Source organism: Mytilus trossulus, chromosome 9, assembly GCF_036588685.1.
Source record: "Mytilus trossulus isolate FHL-02 chromosome 9, PNRI_Mtr1.1.1.hap1, whole genome shotgun sequence".
Lineage (NCBI taxonomy): Eukaryota > Metazoa > Mollusca > Bivalvia > Mytilida > Mytilidae > Mytilus > Mytilus trossulus.
Genome location: NC_086381.1, coordinates 72,347,556 through 72,368,134, shown reverse-complemented (window position 1 = coordinate 72,368,134; position 20,579 = coordinate 72,347,556). Strand labels below are relative to the sequence as shown.

The following is a 20,579-nucleotide window of genomic DNA, read 5'->3' as shown; positions in this document are numbered from 1 at the left end:
TTATTCAGGTGTAAAACATTAACAATTAAGGTAATAAATTCACAAATGAAAAATCATTGTTCAATATTCAAGTTGAACATTATTTTCACATAATAACTGACAGAAAAGTTATTCATTTAAATGTACCATTATAACACATAAATGTGAAATACTGGTTTCTTAAATCGTCAGAACAATAAAAGAACAATATTTTGAAGTGTTATACATTGTTTGAATTGTCTATCTAAGCAACTCTTTAGAAAATCAAAATACAATCCTAAGTCATTTCATTACTATTCTATATTTCAAGAATGTCAATTCATTTTATTGCATAGCATAATGGAAAAGGATGAGGTTTGTATACCTATAAAACTGGTTCCAAGTTCGACAATCTGGATGAGGTTTGTACACCTATAAAACTGGTACCAAGTCAGACAATCTGGATGAAGAGTTGTTTGTGAAGTTTGCATATGTATTTTTAGGAAGAAGTGTTTGAAAGAAAGCACCATAGATGATGTATGAACCAGGGTTAGATAATCCACACATACAAGCTGTAACGGTGCCGTGGTCTAATTACGATTCCAAATCTAATGCATTGAAACATATAACATCTTACACAAGTTCTTTTCCAAAAATAAAACGTTTACAGTTTTTCCAGGCCATTTTCTCTCCAAACATCCAGCAAACATGAGAAAGTCTTGTATTTGTGAAATTACCAATTACAATTTAACTCAATCTTAACAATGATTCAATAAAAAGTAATACATGTATTAGTTAATGCTTTCACTGTTAAAAATATTGCTTTTTAAGTTTACACATTAATTTATTGTTAACAAATTTACAGTACTTGTGTCAAACATCTCAACGAATGGCAAAGTAATCTTTAAATATACAATGTAACGTCTTTGTCCACAGTCTTTGTCCACATTGACGCTTACAAATACCATTTAACTCTTTCTACCTATAATTATGTATTGTAATGTTGTTTATTTGATCAGTATACTTTATCATCAGGAATTTTCACTAATGCTGTAAATCTCCTATGTAAAAAAGCTTCTAAGGCATTGTTTTGTATTAAAAAAATACTCTACTCAGATAAGATGGATGTTTCTTCCCATATGAAACTATTTAATTCTTGTGTTAGTCCAATATTACTGTATTGTAGTGAGATATGGTCGCTAAATATTGTGAAGAACAACAAAACTCTTGAATCTCAATATTTATCTATGGAATCAGTAAAACTCCAAATCAAATTTGCGAAAGGTCTTCTAAATGTTAATTCAAAGGCAGTAAATACAGCTGTATTAGCTGAATTGGGAATGTACCCTATTGGTATACAGGCCCTTAAGTCTTCTATAGGATTTTGGTTACATATTTTAAAGTCAAATGAAAATGAGTCTTTATTATATAATGTTTATAAAGCTAACAAGCAGTTAAATGATGGATTTGCTTCAAAAGTTAAAATGCTACTTTCAAAATTAAATTTCACTCATGTTTGGGAAAATCAATGTACCTTCTCTAAAAAACGATTACTATTAGCCGTCGTGAAGAAGCTCAATGAAAATTACATTATATTTTGGAAAAATTGTCTCTTTAATGATGAAAATTCAATAAATGGAAATAAACTAAGAACCTGCAGAAAATTTAAAGTTAAGTATGAACTAGAAAAGTACCTTTTATTGAATTTAGATAAAAATGTTACAAAAAATTATGCTAAAATAAGAATAAGTAATAGTATGTTGGCTGTTGAACGTGGAAGATACAACAAAACAGCTCTAGAAAATAGAATATGTCCTTTATGCCATAAAGAGTTGGAAGATGAATTTCATTTCATCATTACATGTTCAGAAATTAATAAAACTAGGATCAAAATGTTTAATGAAATTTCTAATATTGTCCCCTGTTTTAATTCCATGAGTGAAGAAAATAAATTTGATTTTATATTTTCCTGCGAAGAATGTGATATTTTACTTATCATTGTTAACTACATAAGTGAAATGTATAATGAGAGAAACAATTATAATGTCAATATATGAACTGTGTAATGTATATTATAACATATTTTTTGATACATAAGCATAATATTTTAATACATAACTTTAAAGAGGAGGCATGCTGTCAAAAATAGTATTATAATTAATACTATTGATCTATGTTTTTGTTTTTCTTTCAATGCTACATGTTTGTAGTGTAACTGTTTATTGACTATCGTTTTGTAATTTTAATATGCCTGTCTGTTTGTTTTTTTGTTGTGTATTTTAGTAACAATCCTATTGTTTGGATTTCAAACTAATAAAATTCTTATTCTTATTCTTATTCTTATTCATGGAGAGTATCTGTCAACAGTCTGATTGATCTTTTAACAAATCATTCCCATTTTATCACTTCAGCAAATAAAGTTGAAGATCTGTTAGACAATAAGTCAGTTTTCTATGGACATTAATCATTTAACTACAACAGTCCTTGTCCATTTTATTAGGTTATATTTGTAAACTTTACAGTCAATACTTATTTTTAAAGATAAAATTTGTAGATTTAGATAAAAATTGATCAACTTAAGAACATGAAAGTTTGAGTTTTTGTGTTTTCGTTGGACATTAAAATTATCACTAGTCAGTTATATATAACTCAGATGTGGTATGAGGATGTTTCAAGGAGCAAGTTTTCAGAATTCAGAAACAAGAATGTGTCCATAGAACAAGGATGTCCCACTTGCACTATCATTATCTATGTTCAGGATTAAAACTCTAAAATGTCATTTAAATTAGAAAGATCATATAGGGAATAGTTGTACTAAGTTTGAAGCTGATTCTACTTCAACTTCATCAAAAACTACCTTGACCAAAAACTTTAACTTGAAGTTGGACAGACGGACAGATAGAAAACTCAAGCAAATCTTAATTGGATACATAATACTACTAATTTTGATAAGTATATTTTGTGGTGATGATTTTGAATACCTTAAGAGCTCCCAGCATCATACGTTCTTCCAAAGGCATACCTCTCATATCTTCCCCTTCAAATGCTTTATATGCTATTCTCATATTATATATCTCTTCAAACCTAAAATAAAGAACTACATTAATTTCTATTTGCACATTCAGTTTAATATGTGTACATGCTTCTTTATCTTTTACTTTCAACTGAGGCTTCAATTTACCTGAACAAAAGTTTTGATTCTTCAGAGAAAAAAAATATCAAAAGAATTGGCTTTTCTTATTTGTAACAGTCTAAATTTATTTATTCATCTTATATTTTCGAAACTTCCCCTCTTTGGGTATTTAAAAGAGCACTAGCTATAAGATTTAAACACAGGATTAAACTGTGATGCTTTTATTTCAAACATGTATTAAAGCAAAATATTGAAAGAATAAAATATTCCCACAAGCATCACTGATTGCAAGTTAATAATTCAACCTCACTTGAATTCATTAATTTCATTTTCCTGAAAACTTTAATTTGACACCTTAGCCGGATTTTGCTTTTGATTGTGGTATGTGTGCTCAAAAAGAAAAGAATGCTAACATTGAATAATGAAACAAAGGAGACACCAGGGAGAACAATTGTGTAGACTGATTGAACTTTTTTAATCTTTGACTGTTGACCAGAAATCAAACATACTGCCATTTTGCGTTTGTATGTGCTTATCTATCTGTTTATATTTATGTACTTATCCAATACATCTATTTTCTGAAATGATTTTTGTGCCATACGATAAAGTAACAACTATTTAAGGTAAAATGTTAAATGAAAAATTAATGTATAATTTTTTTCGGAAAATCTTATACCCGCGAGTCTCCTTAAACATAACATTTCTTGTATAATTGGTTACAACAAGCATGGTTTATGAAAAAGTTACAATGGATCAGAGAATAAGAGTACACTTTATATATCTAAAAGTTTATGATCATTTCAGTGTTTATACAATCTAGTTAAACATTTAATTACTCACGTAAGAGCATGGTGGTCCATAAGAAACAAAGCTTTCCTAATAACTTTGGTATTCCACTCTCCTGTGTGGAGGTTTCTTGTTCTGTGAATGGATTTCTGTAGCAATCTCAGGTCTAACATTTTGTGAACTTGCTGAAATTTATTCATATATAAGTATTTCTCGTAAGTAAAGGGTAACAAACTTAGAAGTTACTAAATGCGTTTTATTTTTGATTACCCTCTAAACTTTTGTCTATGAGTACTCTACTTTATCCAGACATGTCTTTGAATAATATAAATGCGGAGACATAAAATTGAGAATGGAAATGGGGAATGTGTCAAAGAGACAATAACCCGACCATAGAACAGACAACAGAAGAAGGTCACCAATAGGTCTTCAATGCAGCGAGAAAATCCCACACCCGGAGGCGTCCTTCAGCTGGCCCCTAAACAAATATATATACTAGTTCAGTGATAATAGACATCATACTAAACTCCAAATTATACACAAGAAACTAAAATTAAAAATCATACAAGACAAACAAAGGACAGAGGCTTCTAACTTGGGACAGGCGCAAAAATGTGGACGGTTAAACATGTTTTTGAGATCTCAAACTAATACCTTTAGACAATGTAGAAAAGTAAACGAAAAACAATATGCACAGTAAAATTGAATTCAAGAAAAGTCTGAGTCTGATGTCAGAAAAGGTAACAAAAGAAAATAAACAAAATGACAATAATACAGTAATAACAACAGACTACTAGAAGTTACTGACATGCCAGCTCCAGACCTCAATTAAACTGATTGTCATATGAATATCTGACACAATCCCTCCAGTTAAGTATTATACCATCATGTTGGCATTCTAAAGTGTTGTCAGTTGTTGACAATGTAAATCCATTTTACTATATACATGTACTACAGTTAAGCTGGGTGTATCCTTAGATGTACAATACCACTCAGTTTCATGATACACATGTAGTTATATACCTTCATCTCACTTTATTCTTTAATTCAATCTTATTTGAATATTGTTAAATGAGAGGCATAATATACCAAAGGGACATCCAAACTCATAAGTCAAAAACCAACTACAATGCCATGGTAAAAATAGAAAAAGACCAACAGAGAAACTGCAGTATAAAAACACACCACATGGAAAACTAAAGACTAACAGGAACCCCACCAAAAATCAGGGGGTTACCAGGTGCTCTTAAAGAGTAAGCAGATCCTGCTCTAATACTCTTGTCAAAGTTTTCTTGTCAAAAGTGGCATGTTTGAAGCTGGAGTTTTAGTTACCTGCTGCAGTTTGTTTTGTATAAATCAAATAAATATAAAATGTGGTACAACTAACAATTAGACAATGTGTGTAAACGATTACAGGTCCACATCCTTCAATAATGAGAAAAACTATATACTGTACAGGAAGCAATATCAGACCAAGGCATGTATAAATGTGACACAATTAAAAAGAGAAAAGTAATGACTTATTCATGCTGAAGATAATAAACAAATAAAATATAATAGTCATCAACTAACTGCAGCCACTAAACTACAGGCTTCTGATTTTAACAATGATTGTCATAAAGCACAAACACAAACCAAAACTAGAGGCTCACCTTGGTCTTTGTGAATATTAAACAAAGGAAGAGGATGGATTCATGACAAAATTGTGTTTTGGTGATGGTGATGGTGATATGTTTGTACATCTTACTTTACTGAACATTCTTGCTACTTAAAATTATCTCTATCTATACTGAACTTGGCCCAGTAGTTTCAGTGGAAAATGTTAGTAAAAATTTACAACTTTTATGAAAATTGTTAAAAATTGGCTATAAAGGACAATAACTCCTTAGGGGGTTAATTGACCATTTCAGTCATGTTGACTTATTTGTAAATCTTACTTGTTGAACATTATTGCTGTTTACAGTTTATCTCTATCTATAATGATATTCAAGATAATAACCCAAAACAGCAAAATTTCCTTAACACTAACAATTCAGGGTCAGCAACCCAACAACGGGTTTGTCGGATTCATCCGAAAATTTCAGAACAGGTAAATCTTGACCTGATAAACAATCTTACCCCATATTTGCTCTAATTGCTTTGGTTTTTATGTTTTAAGCCAAAAGCTGCATTTTACCCTTATGTTTTATTTTTAGCCATGGCGGCCATCTTGGTTGGATGGCCAGGTCAACCGGCACATTTTTCAAACTACATACCCCAAAGTTATTGTGGCCAAGTTTGGATCAATTTAGCCCAGTAGTTTCAGAGGAGAAGATTTTTGTAAAAGATTACTAAGATTTACGAAAAATGGTTAAAAACTGACTATAAAGGGCAATAACTCCTTACAGGGTCAACTGACCATTTCTGTCATTTGACTTATTTGTAAATCTATCTTTACTGAACATTATTGCTGTTTACAGTTCATCTCTTTCTATAATAATATTCAAGATAATAACCAAAAACAGCAAAATTTCCTTAAAATTACTATTTCAGGGGCAGCAACCCAACAACTGGTTATCCGATTACCTGAAAATTTCAGGGCAGATAGATCTTGACCTGATAAACAATTTTACCCTGTCAAATTTGCTCTAAATACTTTGGTTTTTGAGTTATAAGCCAAAAACTGCATTTTACCCCTTTATTCTATTTTTAGCCGTGGGGGCCATCTTGGATGGTTGGCTGGGTCACCAGACACATTTTTAAACTTAATACCCGAATGATGATTGTGGCCAAGTTTGGTTTAATTTGGCCCAGTAGTTTCAGAGGAGAAGATTTTTGTAAAAGTTAAAGACGCCTGACGACGGACGACAGACACTGGATGACGGACGCCAAGTGATGGGAAAAGCTTACTGGGCCCTTTGGGCCAGGTGAGCTAACAAAACTCCAGAAAAGAAAAAAAATGGATCTAAAAGTTGTCCTAGTTACTGGTACAAATCAAATTAAAAGTAAACAAGCTTTTACATTATGCATGTTTTGTTTGCTTCTTTTAACATACCTCTACATTAATTGTTATTTCAGATAATTGTACATACACATGTTTTATTTGTTTGTTTTCACATACCTCTACTTTCATTGTTATATCCCATTCTTATACATACACATGTTTTACTTGTTTGTTTGTTTTTAAATATCTCTACATTCATTGTTATATCCCATGCTTTGTTTGTTTGTTTGTTTTTACATACACATGTTTGTTGGTTTGTTGGTTTTTTTCAAACACATGTTTTGTTTGTTTGTTTTAACATACCTCTATTTTCATTGTTATATCCCATACATGTACATACACATGTTTTGTTTGTTTGTTTTAACATACCTCTACATTCATTGTTATATCCCATACATGTACATACACATGTTTTGTTTGTTTGTTTTAACAAACCTCTACATTCATTGTTATATCCCATACTTGTACATACACATGTTTTGTTTGTTTGTTTGTTTTAACATACCTCTACATTCATTGTTATATCCCATACTTGTACATACACATGTTTTGTTTGTTTGTTTGTTTTAACATACCTCTACATTCATTGTTATATCACATACTTGTACATACACATGTTTTGTTTGTTTGTTTTACATACCTCTACATTCATTCCATGATCCTCTGCTGTAACATGCTTTGTTAAGTTAGTCTTAAATAAATCTGTTGGAAACTGAAAGTAAAAATGAAATGAATCATGTAAACATAAAAAGATAATATTACAGAAACATGCTGTTGGTAAATTAAAAGAACCAATCAAAAGAAAAAGGAAAAATTGTATGCTTATGAGACATCAACCCAACAACCCAACAATCTACAATACTTAAAATAGTTAGATCCAATTTAATTTCAAAATTCATTGCTAGTAAAACAGTAACATACCACAGTAGTTGTATGGACAAACTTCTGTAAAGGATGTATTTAAGTAGGCATGCCAAATTTCATTTTTTTGGTTGGTAACAACAAAGTTTCCTATCAAAATTTGAATACACTTTTCATGCAGAATTTACTGCAAATACAAACTTTAATGCATAATGTCTGAAAAGTATTTATTTAAGGATGTAAGGTGAGGTGATGAAATTTGTGTCAGATGTTCAGACTCCGTCGTATTTTTGGCTATGTTACAAGGTAAAATATTTTGCCCCATAACACCCATTTAGCTTTTTATATTAGGTTAAATAGCTCATAAAAGGTAACTTTCCAAAATTTAAGCAGATTCTTGATTTTCTTTCTTTTGATTTGAGACCCAAGTTAAACCAATGCAAATATAAGGTAAAAGTTAGAGTAAGCCTTTTTTCCGCCATATTTAAAACATCAAATATCTCGAAAAGGAGGCTCATGACCTATCAATAATTTTACCTTATTTTGAATCTTAACTAATGCTTTTCCATCTTATAGTATCAATTTTAAATTCTTACTTTGTTTAATTTCACCTAAGTACATCCTTTAATAAACACTTTTCAGACATTATGCAGGTAAGTTTGTGTTTGCAGTATATCCTGCATGAAAATTGTTCAAATTTTGAAAATAATGAATTTGACATGCCCACATAAATTCTTGAAAGATTATTTTGTCTTTGACTCCATTATAAGGAAACTTTGCTATCTTGATGTTTTAAGCCAAACTAGTAGGTATCTTTATAAAATTTACAGCTATGACAAATATGTGGTTTTGTTTTTGAACCATAAATTATCTCCCCTTTCAAAGTAGAGTTTTTCTTTCTTCTTTATTTTGAAGCACCCATTCAGATTACGTATATGTTTTAGGATTATTGTTTTAGTAAAACACTTCACATAAATAAAAATTGTAAAGACCGTGTCATAATTTACTTTATATGGCATTCTGAGCTGATAAGTAGATCTGTTCAAAATTGTTTATGTCAACTTAAACAATTCACAATCCAGATTTACTAAGAAAATCATTGTGTTGTAAAAAGTTTTAAAAACATGTTGCTCCATGCATGGTTTTGGTTCATCATTTTTCTTATTTTCTTATCAAAACTGTTACATGCCAGTAAATGTACTGGTCCGAGACCACAATTAATTCTTAGTGCATTTCTTTTAGAACATAAATGAAAATTAAAAAAATCCCACCTGCGCTTTCTCAATGAAATTTTTACATTGTGTTGCACTACTTTTGGGATTAACTATATCAAAATTATAGAAAACTTCATCTCAAAATATAGACAATTTTATGGTTAGGGCGTCTTGAAATCTTTTGACATCTTCTGCAGTGCTAATTTTTTAACTTTTTCAGCTAGACCAAATCACTACTTTCCTTTAAAATTCTGGACCCAAATTTTTTTACAGTGTAATTTTACCCCCCTACTTCCAATTTGAGGCATCAAACATGGAGAAATAAATTTGGAAGGGGTATGAAAAATATTGGCAAATAACCCACTGTAAACACTACGGACTATATTCGTGAACAACAAAAATCAAGGGACAACAATTGTGGTCTCGGACCATGTGGTATCTTACTGTCTTTTCAATATCAACTGGAATGTAAAGACATTGTGTAATTATATGTACCACTATAAAACAAACAGAATATTTACTGTAAATTTAAGTTATAAAGAGCAAATGTATGAGTCTGAATAATGAAATAGGGAGATTATACTACAAAGATGAAGTATTATTGAAATCTTAGGCCTAGAGTTTCATGAAAACTGGAGTAATATGGACCCTACTAAACTGTAAAATGGTGTAAAATTTGCTGTGTGTCTCACTACGACTTTACAATGAAGGGCAACAATAAAAGTTATGATTCTTTGGTTTGAATCTGGACAAGATCAATCAATTGTGTCTTGGAATATTGATACACCTTCTTTTTCATAAGGCCAAAATAAAAAAATATGCCCGATAAGTGACCTTCGATAAGAAAACTGACACTGGAGATGAGTGCACCCACATAAGCGGGGTTCGAACTCACAACCTCAGTGTTGACTGGCTAGTGATTACCGTAGTAACTACTTAGACCACTAGGCCACTGAGTATTATTGAAATCTAAGACCTAGAATTTCACTAAAACTGGGGTAATATGGGCCATATTAAATGTGGCCTAATATCACAATGACAGTTTGCAACATTAAACTCTATCTAATCTCTCAAACCATTATGGATGTAACATAATATTTGCTCCGGAATGACCAGAACAGAGATCAAAATTCTGTTATACAGTCAGACTTTATACATCTCAATATAATGGCTAAGAACTTATACCTGACAAACTTTAAATCCAGATTACAAAGTCATCTCACAGTGGATGAATGAAATGTGAATTTTATTGAGTCATTTACAAGATAAATTGATGAACACATAAATTAAAAATCTATTTATCACTAAGACAAATCCAAACAAATTACATAAACAGTTACCACATTTCTTTACAAAGATATTTGTTTAATACATTCCCTCAAAACACAGAACTAAATCTTGTTCTGTTACTCGGCTGTTTAGATATGTATACTTTATACAAATACAGAGAGGTTTAAATTTGTCTTTCATGCTATTTGATAAGGAAAGTTGTTATGTCAAACAAGTATTAACCGATACATTATATTTCTGATAAATCCCGGCTAAATATAATACTTTCTAATATCTCAATACATCAATTCAATTTCATATGTCAAGATATCAAATTGATAAATTTTCATATTTTATATTTCTTTGAAGAAGAATTGTTGTTATATTGTAACCCTATATACAATCTTATTTATCATAAACCAATAATATAAAAATAAAAATTGCTGAGTTATGAAGTAACAAGAAAATTCTATACATATTATTTCCTTTTGTTTTGGTGCATTACAACTTAGCTAACATAAAATCTATTTTCTTATATGTGTCCAAATCTAATATTTCAATGGATTTTGAGAGTATTATATATATAGCTAGCATTGGTCATTTTTTTCTAAATTTATATACAATACACATAATGTCATAGAAAATTCAATGACTTTCTTTTTTCCCATCATAAAGTTAAAACTGGAAAGTGATTTCCAAATTGAAAGCTTTGCAGCATTGCATATTTCTTTAAGTCTTAAATTTAGCTGAAATTTCATTTTCTGATTTAATTTCCAAAAGGATCTATAATTTTTGTGACGAAAATGCAATATCAGTTTTTTGGTCTCAGAGCTATCTCTACAGTGTAATGATAAATATTTACTTTAGACCCTGGCATATCATGGAAAGGTCAATAATTCGTACTATGTAAACACTATCTGTTCTAAGTTTGAAGGGTGCTTCACTTTCTGAAGACATTTTATAAGCTTTATGGCTATCATAATACCATTTTAACTTTTAAATGATTGTCAAATATAATAATCATGACTTTATATCTTATAAACTTTTTAAAACCTTTTAAAATTATGGAAATTACTAATTCTTTGGCTAAACCATATGTAAACTTTATTATGCATGTACCAAAAAAGGTCGAGATACTTTTTCATCTATTGACCATCAAATATTCTGAATTGTTGCCTTATTGGGGTAAATATGACCACCATTAAGGCAGATTAATTTATGGAACAAAAAGACAATTCATTATGTAATGATTAAATCTCACAAATAAATTTGTGTTGGCAGTTTGACCTAAGTTGAAATGAGCAAACTAATTAAAACTTTATATATATATAATTACTGCAATCATATACTTTATTCAATACTTTAACAAACAGAAATAATTAAATTTGAAATTACTTATAACTAATAAGATTGATTGGGATGATAACAAAAAAAATAGTCAAATATATCACAAATATTGTTTAGATCTAGCTATTGCCTTCACAGTGTATATCTAGTGATTTTACACAACGTGTGACAATGTACTACATGTTGCTTTTGGAAAAAAAAAACAAAAAAAAACAGAATTGCAATAAAAGAGGGGGGATATGACCTTTATGGGGACTCTGGGATCGGGTGTTTTTAAGCTTGGGAATGACCTGGCGGGATCCGGGAATTCTTTTTTTTTTGAAATTCAGGATATCAGGATTTAAATTATTTAAATTCAGGACCTTGAGATTTCGTATTTTTAAGCCCGGGATTTCGGGATCAGGACCCCTCCTATCCCCCTTATAGAAGGTAAAATATGTCAATGACACAGCAACCAAACAACACTAAAATAAGAGAATGACATTAGGTCTTCAACTTTGAAGACATGTTTTTTAATATCTTCTTGCAATCAGCTAAATCTGGTCAAGTCTGATAAAACTATGAGATATAGTATGATTGCCAATGAGACAACTTTCTATCAGAGACCAAACTACATCCTTCAACAACAAGCAAAACCCATACCACATAGTAACCAATAAACAGCCTAGTTAGCGACAAATGTAAAACTATTCAAACAAGTGAAACTGCAAGCTACTGCTCACTGATGATACCCCCGTCGCAAGTTGATAATACTAATAGTGTAAAAATATGCAAGTGTTCGGTAAACAGGAAGTTGTCGAGTGATGAATCTGAAAACGCATCACACGGTATAGCTGACTTATATAAATCATGAAACCAAATTTCAGAAATCCTTGTATTGTAGTTCCTGAGAAAAATGTGACGAAAATTTTCAACTTGGCTATCATGTGTAAAATCATACAAGTGTTCGGTAAACAGGAAGTGGTCAAGAAATCAATCTGAAAACGCATCACACCGTATAGCTGACTTAGATAAACCCTGAAACCAAATTTCAGAAATCCTTGTATTGTAGTTCCTGAGAAAAATGCAACAAAAAATATTCATGGGACGGACGGACTGACTGAAGGACAGACGGTCCGAGACCACCATTGTCGTCCCTTGATTTTCGTTGTTCACAAATATAGTCCCTAGTGTTGACAGTGGGTTACTTGCCATTAATTTTTATACCCCTTCCAAATTTATTTCTCCATGTTCAATGCCTCAAATTGCAAGTAGGGGGATAAAATTATGCTGTAAAAAAATTCGGGTCCAGAATTTTAAAGGAAAGTAGTGATTTGGTCCAGCTGAAAAAGGTTGAAAATGAGCACTTCGGAAGCTGTCAAAAGATTTCAAGACGCCCTAAAGATAAAATTGTCCATATTTTGAGTTAGAGACGATGAAGTTTTCTATAATTTAGATATAATTTGTCCCAAAAGTAGTAAAACACACTGTAAAAGTTTCATTGAGAAAGCGCAGGTGGGATTTTTTTAATTTTCACTTAAGTTCTAAAAGAAATGCACTACGAATTAATTGTGTTCTCGGACCTAAGAGGTGAAATCTGTAAATATAGAATTTGTACTCTGGCAACTTCCCTAAATGATTTGATGGTGTCAACTTGTCAAATAGCATGAAACTAAAGGATTTAAACTTTTATTTTATAGAATTTCTGCAAAAATGACTTTGGCATTTTATGGTCAAAATAGGCATTTTATATTTTTTTTCAATATTGATGCATAAATGGCATCCTGACTTTCTATCTGACAGGTTTTCATGTGTCAATATTTGTTTTTCTATGCCTTTATCTGCTTCTTTTACTTATTTATGAACTCTGAATCTACAGAAAAGAAGTTTATCTCAGACAAAATGTGCAAAATGAGTTGTATAAATGACCCTTGTCTAACGCCTTGTTTGGATGAAGTCAATAGGGGGGAGCTTGATACATAAAATTTGATGTCCATATTAAAGACCTCACTAAATTAGTATCAAATGCACTTTACAATGTCTATTGTACCTGTTCCATTTCACATAATACATTTTTTTTCTTCTGTAGGATAGCAAGTGGTTAAAATATAAGCCTGTTGAGAATAAATTGCATGCAAGTTTTTCCCTAAAAAGGCAAAAATCTTTGTATCAGCCCATACTGCTTGTAAGAAAAGTTAATTGCAAAAGTCTTTTTGTGCTCAGATTTGTTGTATCATGTCACATGAGTATAGAAATGATAAAAAAGACACAAATTTTTATTTCTTATAGCCTCAATATGCATTTTTTAATGTAAATATGTGGCACGGCCTAAATTGACCTTAAATTTTTTCCAGTCTTACTTGGCCAAAGACCCTTTTAAACTAATATGATATGTTATTTGTAACTTTTCTTTCCATTTAAAGTACTTTCAATACATATGTAAGGATTATTTATAACCAAAAAGCTTCACAAATTTAAAATTGTTGGAAAATATCACATCTTCATGTAAGCTCCCCCTTCATTGAAAAACCTAAATTTTTAGGCGCAGGCTCATATAAATTTGACTTTTGAATAATTATGCCAAGTCTGATAAATCAAATGAGTACTCTATTGCTTCTAGTACATGATAAGTTATATATTAAGGCATTTAAAAAGTATTTTTTTGCAATATTTTAATTTTTAAAGCCCCAAATGTTGATAGTTGAAATTTTGCAATTTTAACGTCAAAATTTTACACGCAAAGATGAGTATAGAACTTAACTTAATGTCTATAATATACATTCTATTGTCATGAAACTTTGTAAGCAGTGTTATAATTTATTAAGCTTTTTTCATACCAAGTTTTTTTAAGATTTGTCAACTCTTTCTACCCTATTAGGTCCGAGACCACCATTGTCGTCCCTTGATTTTCGTTGTTCACAAATATAGTCCCTAGTGTTGACAGTGGGTTACTTGCCATTAATTTTTATACCCCTTCCAAATTTATTTCTCCATGTTCAATGCCTCAAATTGCAAGTAGGGGGATAAAATTATGCTGTAAAAAAATTCGGGTCCAGAATTTTAAAGGAAAGTAGTGATTTGGTCCAGCTGAAAAAGGTTGAAAATGAGCACTTCGGAAGCTGTCAAAAGATTTCAAGACGCCCTAAAGATAAAATTGTCCATATTTTGAGTTAGAGACGATGAAGTTTTCTATAATTTAGATATAATTTGTCCCAAAAGTAGTAAAACACACTGTAAAAGTTTCATTGAGAAAGCGCAGGTGGGATTTTTTTAATTTTCACTTAAGTTCTAAAAGAAATGCACTACGAATTAATTGTGTTCTCAGACCATACAGAGGTAAAACAGTATACCCCCCCCCCTTTTTTAAAGCGGGGGTATAACAATAAAACTAACAGCCAGGTTTAAGTACAAAACAATGAACAACATGATACACAGTAATTTCCACAATTCACAATTGTGTTGCATGTAGTTGCTGTCTCTCATAATACAACAATAGCCTATGTAGTTTTAAACATATTTATTTATAGTGGATTGGGAAACAAGTTATTGCAATTTATATTAATCCCTTTCCACTTTGCGGGTGTGAGTGCCTTGTTGTGGTATTAGCATACTCTTTTTTTGAAATCTACAAAGAACAGGCTATTATTTGAACTTGGAATTATTTTTGATTATGGAATTTGCATAATTTCTTGTGTTTAAAGTTTTTGATAAATTCCATGTTTATTTGGTATTATGATCTTTTGAGCGGTTAATAACACTTTCCATACAATGTATTTTGGTTAAATAGTGTTGTGCGCGGCACTGTACATTCCATTGAAAATATACTATTTTCTTTGTAATAGAAAGTGTTGTTTGCAGCACACAACATTTCAGTACAGAATAAGCATGGAATTCATTAAAAATTTCAATAACTAGAAATCAAGCAACTTCAATAATTAAAAATAATTCCAAGTTCAAATAATAGCCTGTTAAAGGTGTCTTTTACGTGCAAGAAATTTAACAGGGGTCAGCTATTTATCGTCCCCTTCTGAGTTGAAAATTTGTTCCCTGAAATTTTCTCCCTGGAACAGGTATTGAACCAGGACCCTTTGTGTTTGCAGTCCAATGTTCTAACTACTACAACAACACTCTCCTTGTGACCTGCCTATGTAGAGCAGAGCAGTGATATATAGAATTTTGAACTTGAAATTCTGTTTACTAAAGAATAGACTTTCTCATGTAGATTTTAAACTGTTATCACTGGTTAAAATATGCTTTGTCATACAATGTTTTATTAAATACTAGTCCTTGTTCCTAGTTATAGACCATAAACCCCATCTATAATTATAAATATTGGTGTGGAAATAATAAACCTTTAAACACCCACATAATAATGATTTCTATAATAATTATAAATTAATAATGAATGCCTCTCTTTTATTTAATTTACTTTTAAACCTTTTAGGATTATTTTACATTACAAGCAAAATGTATATGAAATGGAGAATTAAAATGTTCATGATATTCAAATGTTTTTTTTTCACATTAAACTTCCATAATGTTATAAATCATCACTGGCTTTTTATTTTATGAATATTTTTCAGAAAGTACAAAATAGGCTAAATTTATATTTCTTTTAGTTTAACCCTTTTTCAAATTGCATCAAATAATCTATGGAATATTATAATAGGTATCAGAAGTCAATTGAAATAATTCTTGATATTATGCAAACAATTTGAATATTCGAGCAAAAAATTACTTAAGAATGAATTATTTAAAACTTCTGTTACCACAGTGGTGAAAGATACATTATAGACAATTAAAATCATAAGTCAAAAATAAACTGAAAACACCATGGAAAAAACTCAAAAGAGAACTATGCACAATACACAACATAGACAACTAACAGGCCCGTTGCCAGGAATTTCCAAAGGGGGGTTCGTTTGACTCACAAACTTGACTTTAACAGTCACAATTCGAACAGAACATCAACTTTAACAGTGCTTATTTGTTTTCAAGGGGGGGTTCGTCCAAACCCCCTGAACCCCCCTGGCTACGGGTATGACTAAGGATCAAGCAACATGAACCACACCAAAAACTGGGGGGTGCTCTTGTAGAGTAAGTATGCAGATCTGAGAACTATATATTTCCTAACCTAAGAAATAGCTACAAGCTACAATACTCTTCATTCCCTACTTATAGTTTTTTTTCTCATTTACAACTAAATATATCAATTAATAAAAAAATATGACAATGTATAAATATTATTAATACTTTTTTGCATTTATTGCATTTTGAAGAGTTGTCCTTTTTAAAGAACCAGAATAACTTGATGTAAGATATTTGTCATAAATCAGTATACTATAAATAAAATCTTGATTTTCTACCCCAATGGTTAATAAGTTATTGGTTATCATAATTTGAAACATTGTATTCAGTGATATAACAAAAGTATTTATTGAAATTAACTAGACCATTATTGTTACAAGATCAAGTCTGCTACACAAGTATTTAAACAATTCAAATATGTCCATTCATTCAGTACTTTAAGTATAACAAAAAGACAACTTTTATTGGAGAAAACAAATGTTTTTATCTATGTTGAAACAGACAAATCGATCACATGTCCTTAAATTAAAAAAAATATTGCCATTGTATAAATTATATCAAAACTGGAATTTTTTATTATTTTCAATTCAACCTGCATTTTCAATATTTTAATTCATATGTCAACCTAATAATTTATAACAAACAAAAACAAAAAAATTTAATTTCAAAATTGAACTTTTCTACATTTATTTACCCTGGGGCATGTTTTTAGCTTACTAAAGAGTATGTTTTTTGGTTATTGTTGAAGGTCATATGTAGACCTTTAGTTGTTTACAGTTGTGTTCTATGGTGTTTGTTGAATAGTTATGCCTCATTGGAAATCATACCACATCTCCTTATTTTAAAAAAAAAGAACAAAACGTTACGTTATTTTCAAGTGTATTCTTTGGATAGTCTCTTCACACTGACCAACCATATAAATCAAAGTTATCACATTTAAAATCTTTTTATGTGATAAAATCTTTAATCTGAAATCCAAATATTTAATTTGAGTTAGATACAATATATTTATCTGATTAAGAGATCAAATAGAGATTAATCTGGCTAATACACAAACATTATTATTGTATATCAGTGTCAAGATCAAATATCAATCAATTACTAGTGTATAGAAATCTGGCTAATACTATAGGTTTATTGCATGAATATTGGGGAATATTGCCCAGAGTAGAATTTTGTAATGCAGGAGCTTGCGAGTGCAATAAATGTTCTACGAGGGACAATATTCCCCAATATTCATGCAATTACCCTTTTATTGTATAGCAATATAATTTTTGCAAGTAAAAAATGGTTTATACTAAGATTGTGACGTTGATGACGTCATGAATTTGAAGATTCATTGCACTCTAACTTTTGGTTACTTTCTGTGGGAAATATTATATTGCTATACAATAAAAATTGATATGGCATTCAAAATTAATACAATTTATTTGACATTTGGTAATTATAGCACAACAAAAACTTGTATAAAATAGAAAATGGAAATGAGAATGTGTCAAAGAATCAACCCAATCAAATGGCAGAAAACAGCCAAAAACAACCAATGGGTCTAGAAATGGGGAATGTGTCAAAGAGACAACCCAACCAAAAGGCAGAAAACAGCCAAAAACCACCAATGGGTCTAGAAATGGGGAATGTGTCAAAGAGACAACCCAACCAAAAGGCAGAAAACATCCAAAAACCACCAATGGGTTCTAGAAATGGGGAATGTGTCAATGAGACAACCCAACCAAAAGGCAGAAAACAGCCAAAAACCACCAATGGGTCTAGAAATGGGGAATGTGTCAATGAGACAACCCAACCAAAAGGCAGAAAACAGCCAGAAACCAATAGTTGGTCTAGAAATTGGGTATGAGTCAAAGAGACAATATCCATCCAAAAGTCAGAAAACAGCTAAAATCCACCAATTGGTCTGGAAATGTGGAATGAGTCAAAGAGACAACAACACAATTAAAAGTCAGAAAACAGCCAAAATCCACCAATGGGTGATAAACACAGTGAGATATAATTCAGCACCCAGAGAGGGTGTATATAAAAATTGTTGCGATTGCAACTTTAGACAGTGAAATGTTCTGATAGAACATGATTTATTCATTATTTGTAATTGGCTTTGAACTAATTTTCAGTAGCTGTGAGTGCTCTTATATGGTGCTAATTTGCAACTTTTTTTAACAATTTGATCTTATATTGTGCTGTTAAACCACTGTCATAACTAAGAAGAGTTTGAGCACTCACAAACATGCTTAACCATACAACATTCTTTTTGTGAATGTCCAAAGTCAGGAGCCTGTAGCTCAGTGGTTGTTGTTGGTTCATGTCTGTCATATTATGTTTTTCATTAATTGTTAGTTATATATAAGCCTGTTAGCTAGTTTTCTCGGATGAATTTACATTTTCATGTTTAAGGGCCTTTTAAAGCTGACAAAATGATAATGTTTTTACAAAGTGTTGAAGGCAGTTTAATTTGTTTGTCTATAATTGTTTATATATGTACACTTCATTTGAACTTTGGTAGTTAGTTCACCTTGCCAAGCATATCACATCTCCTTATTCAAGGAAAGAGACTACTTGAAGCTACCGTACAGACACTATCACACAATTGCAAGGACATGCAATGGCCTAAACAGGAAGCTAACTTTTACAAGAGGCTGTTAAAATGTTATCATAACTATTATTTTTTCTTGGAAAAACAGGTTCTTTATTCCAGATAAACAAATGTGAAATAATGCATACCTGCTATAGATAAATATGATGCTCATGTAGCTTCAGGAACTTTTAATAGACAACTTTGATGGTTGTGTCAGACAAATTATTTGATAACCCCACAATAATTATGAGCAACACAGTCTTCTCTATGACTATATCTCATTCTACAAGGATTACATTTAATGTTTTTTAGTCCATCAGCTAGGTCATTTGAAAGTTTAAGTCATTCTCTACTGAGTTTGACTCAGCCAGAGATAAAGCACACAGTCAGACACATTCAGTCTTATTATACTGCTGATGGAATATCCAAATAAATCTTACTCTAATCACTTCAGACATGAAAAGCACATTAAAGACACCGAAATTTTCAAAATATCATATATTCCCTTCTATGACACAAAATTCATCCTCAATAACTCTACAGATTTCAAATGACAAATTCAACTTTATTTTCCTGTGATTCTGGTAAATTCAGTCAATGTGTCTCATTTTCATGTCTATTACATGTCTAATGTATTGTGTTATGAAACATGCAGTGATAGTAAAAGCAGGTAAAGCAGAGACTGAAATAGGTATATGACCAATACCTATCAAGGGATTGTAATTGGCTTTATAAGTCATTGACCACAGCATAATGCAATATCATAAGCAAGCAAGAACAATGACCACATCACTAATAATCTCTTATAAGGTAAAACATGGGAACAAGACATTACACCAAGCTGTGCATACTGACATTTTCTCATTATACCTAATTCAGACATTACACTTATAAAGTATATATTAAACTTACCCCAACAGCTCTTGCAAGACATCTGAAAAATATACCAAACATATATAAAATATATCAATGAAAAATATATCAAACATATATAAAATATATCAATGAAAAATATATCAAACATATATAAAATATATCAATGAAAAATATACCAAAGTAACCAAACATATATAAAAAATATCAATGAAGTATATATAGTAATATCTCTAATTCTGAATCTGTTTTATACTTTTTCTCATCATTTTTTGTTTTTTCATTGTATATGTCAAATTTTCTTGTCTCATTTGGTAAAACAAGGACAATATTCAGCAAAAGAAGGTCAAAGTTCCAGCAAGACAAGAATTTAGACCTAAGGATATTATAAATTCTTTGCTGGTACTAAGATACAAGTCCATCACATTTTTGATTCTGTGTCAAATGTTCGACAGACTTTCTATTTAAACTTAAATATTTTTAGTGTACTGTCCTTTGCTG

General features: G+C 30.7%; 1 protein-coding gene across 3 annotated transcripts in view; it reads right to left on the bottom strand.

Annotated features, from left to right (window-relative positions):
- Window positions 1-20,579, bottom strand: part of LOC134683355 (uncharacterized) — a 55,340-nt gene that overhangs the window by 32,435 nt on the left and 2,326 nt on the right. For all 3 annotated transcript variants that reach the window (XM_063542610.1, XM_063542611.1, XM_063542612.1), the window contains exons 2-5: window positions 20,118-20,139; window positions 7,501-7,572; window positions 3,932-4,062; window positions 2,940-3,042 (exon numbers count right to left, since the gene is read on the bottom strand). In XM_063542610.1, the coding sequence (XP_063398680.1) occupies window positions 2,940-3,042; window positions 3,932-4,062; window positions 7,501-7,572; window positions 20,118-20,139 (328 nt within the window). The remainder of the gene's footprint in view (window positions 1-2,939; window positions 3,043-3,931; window positions 4,063-7,500; window positions 7,573-20,117; window positions 20,140-20,579) is intronic.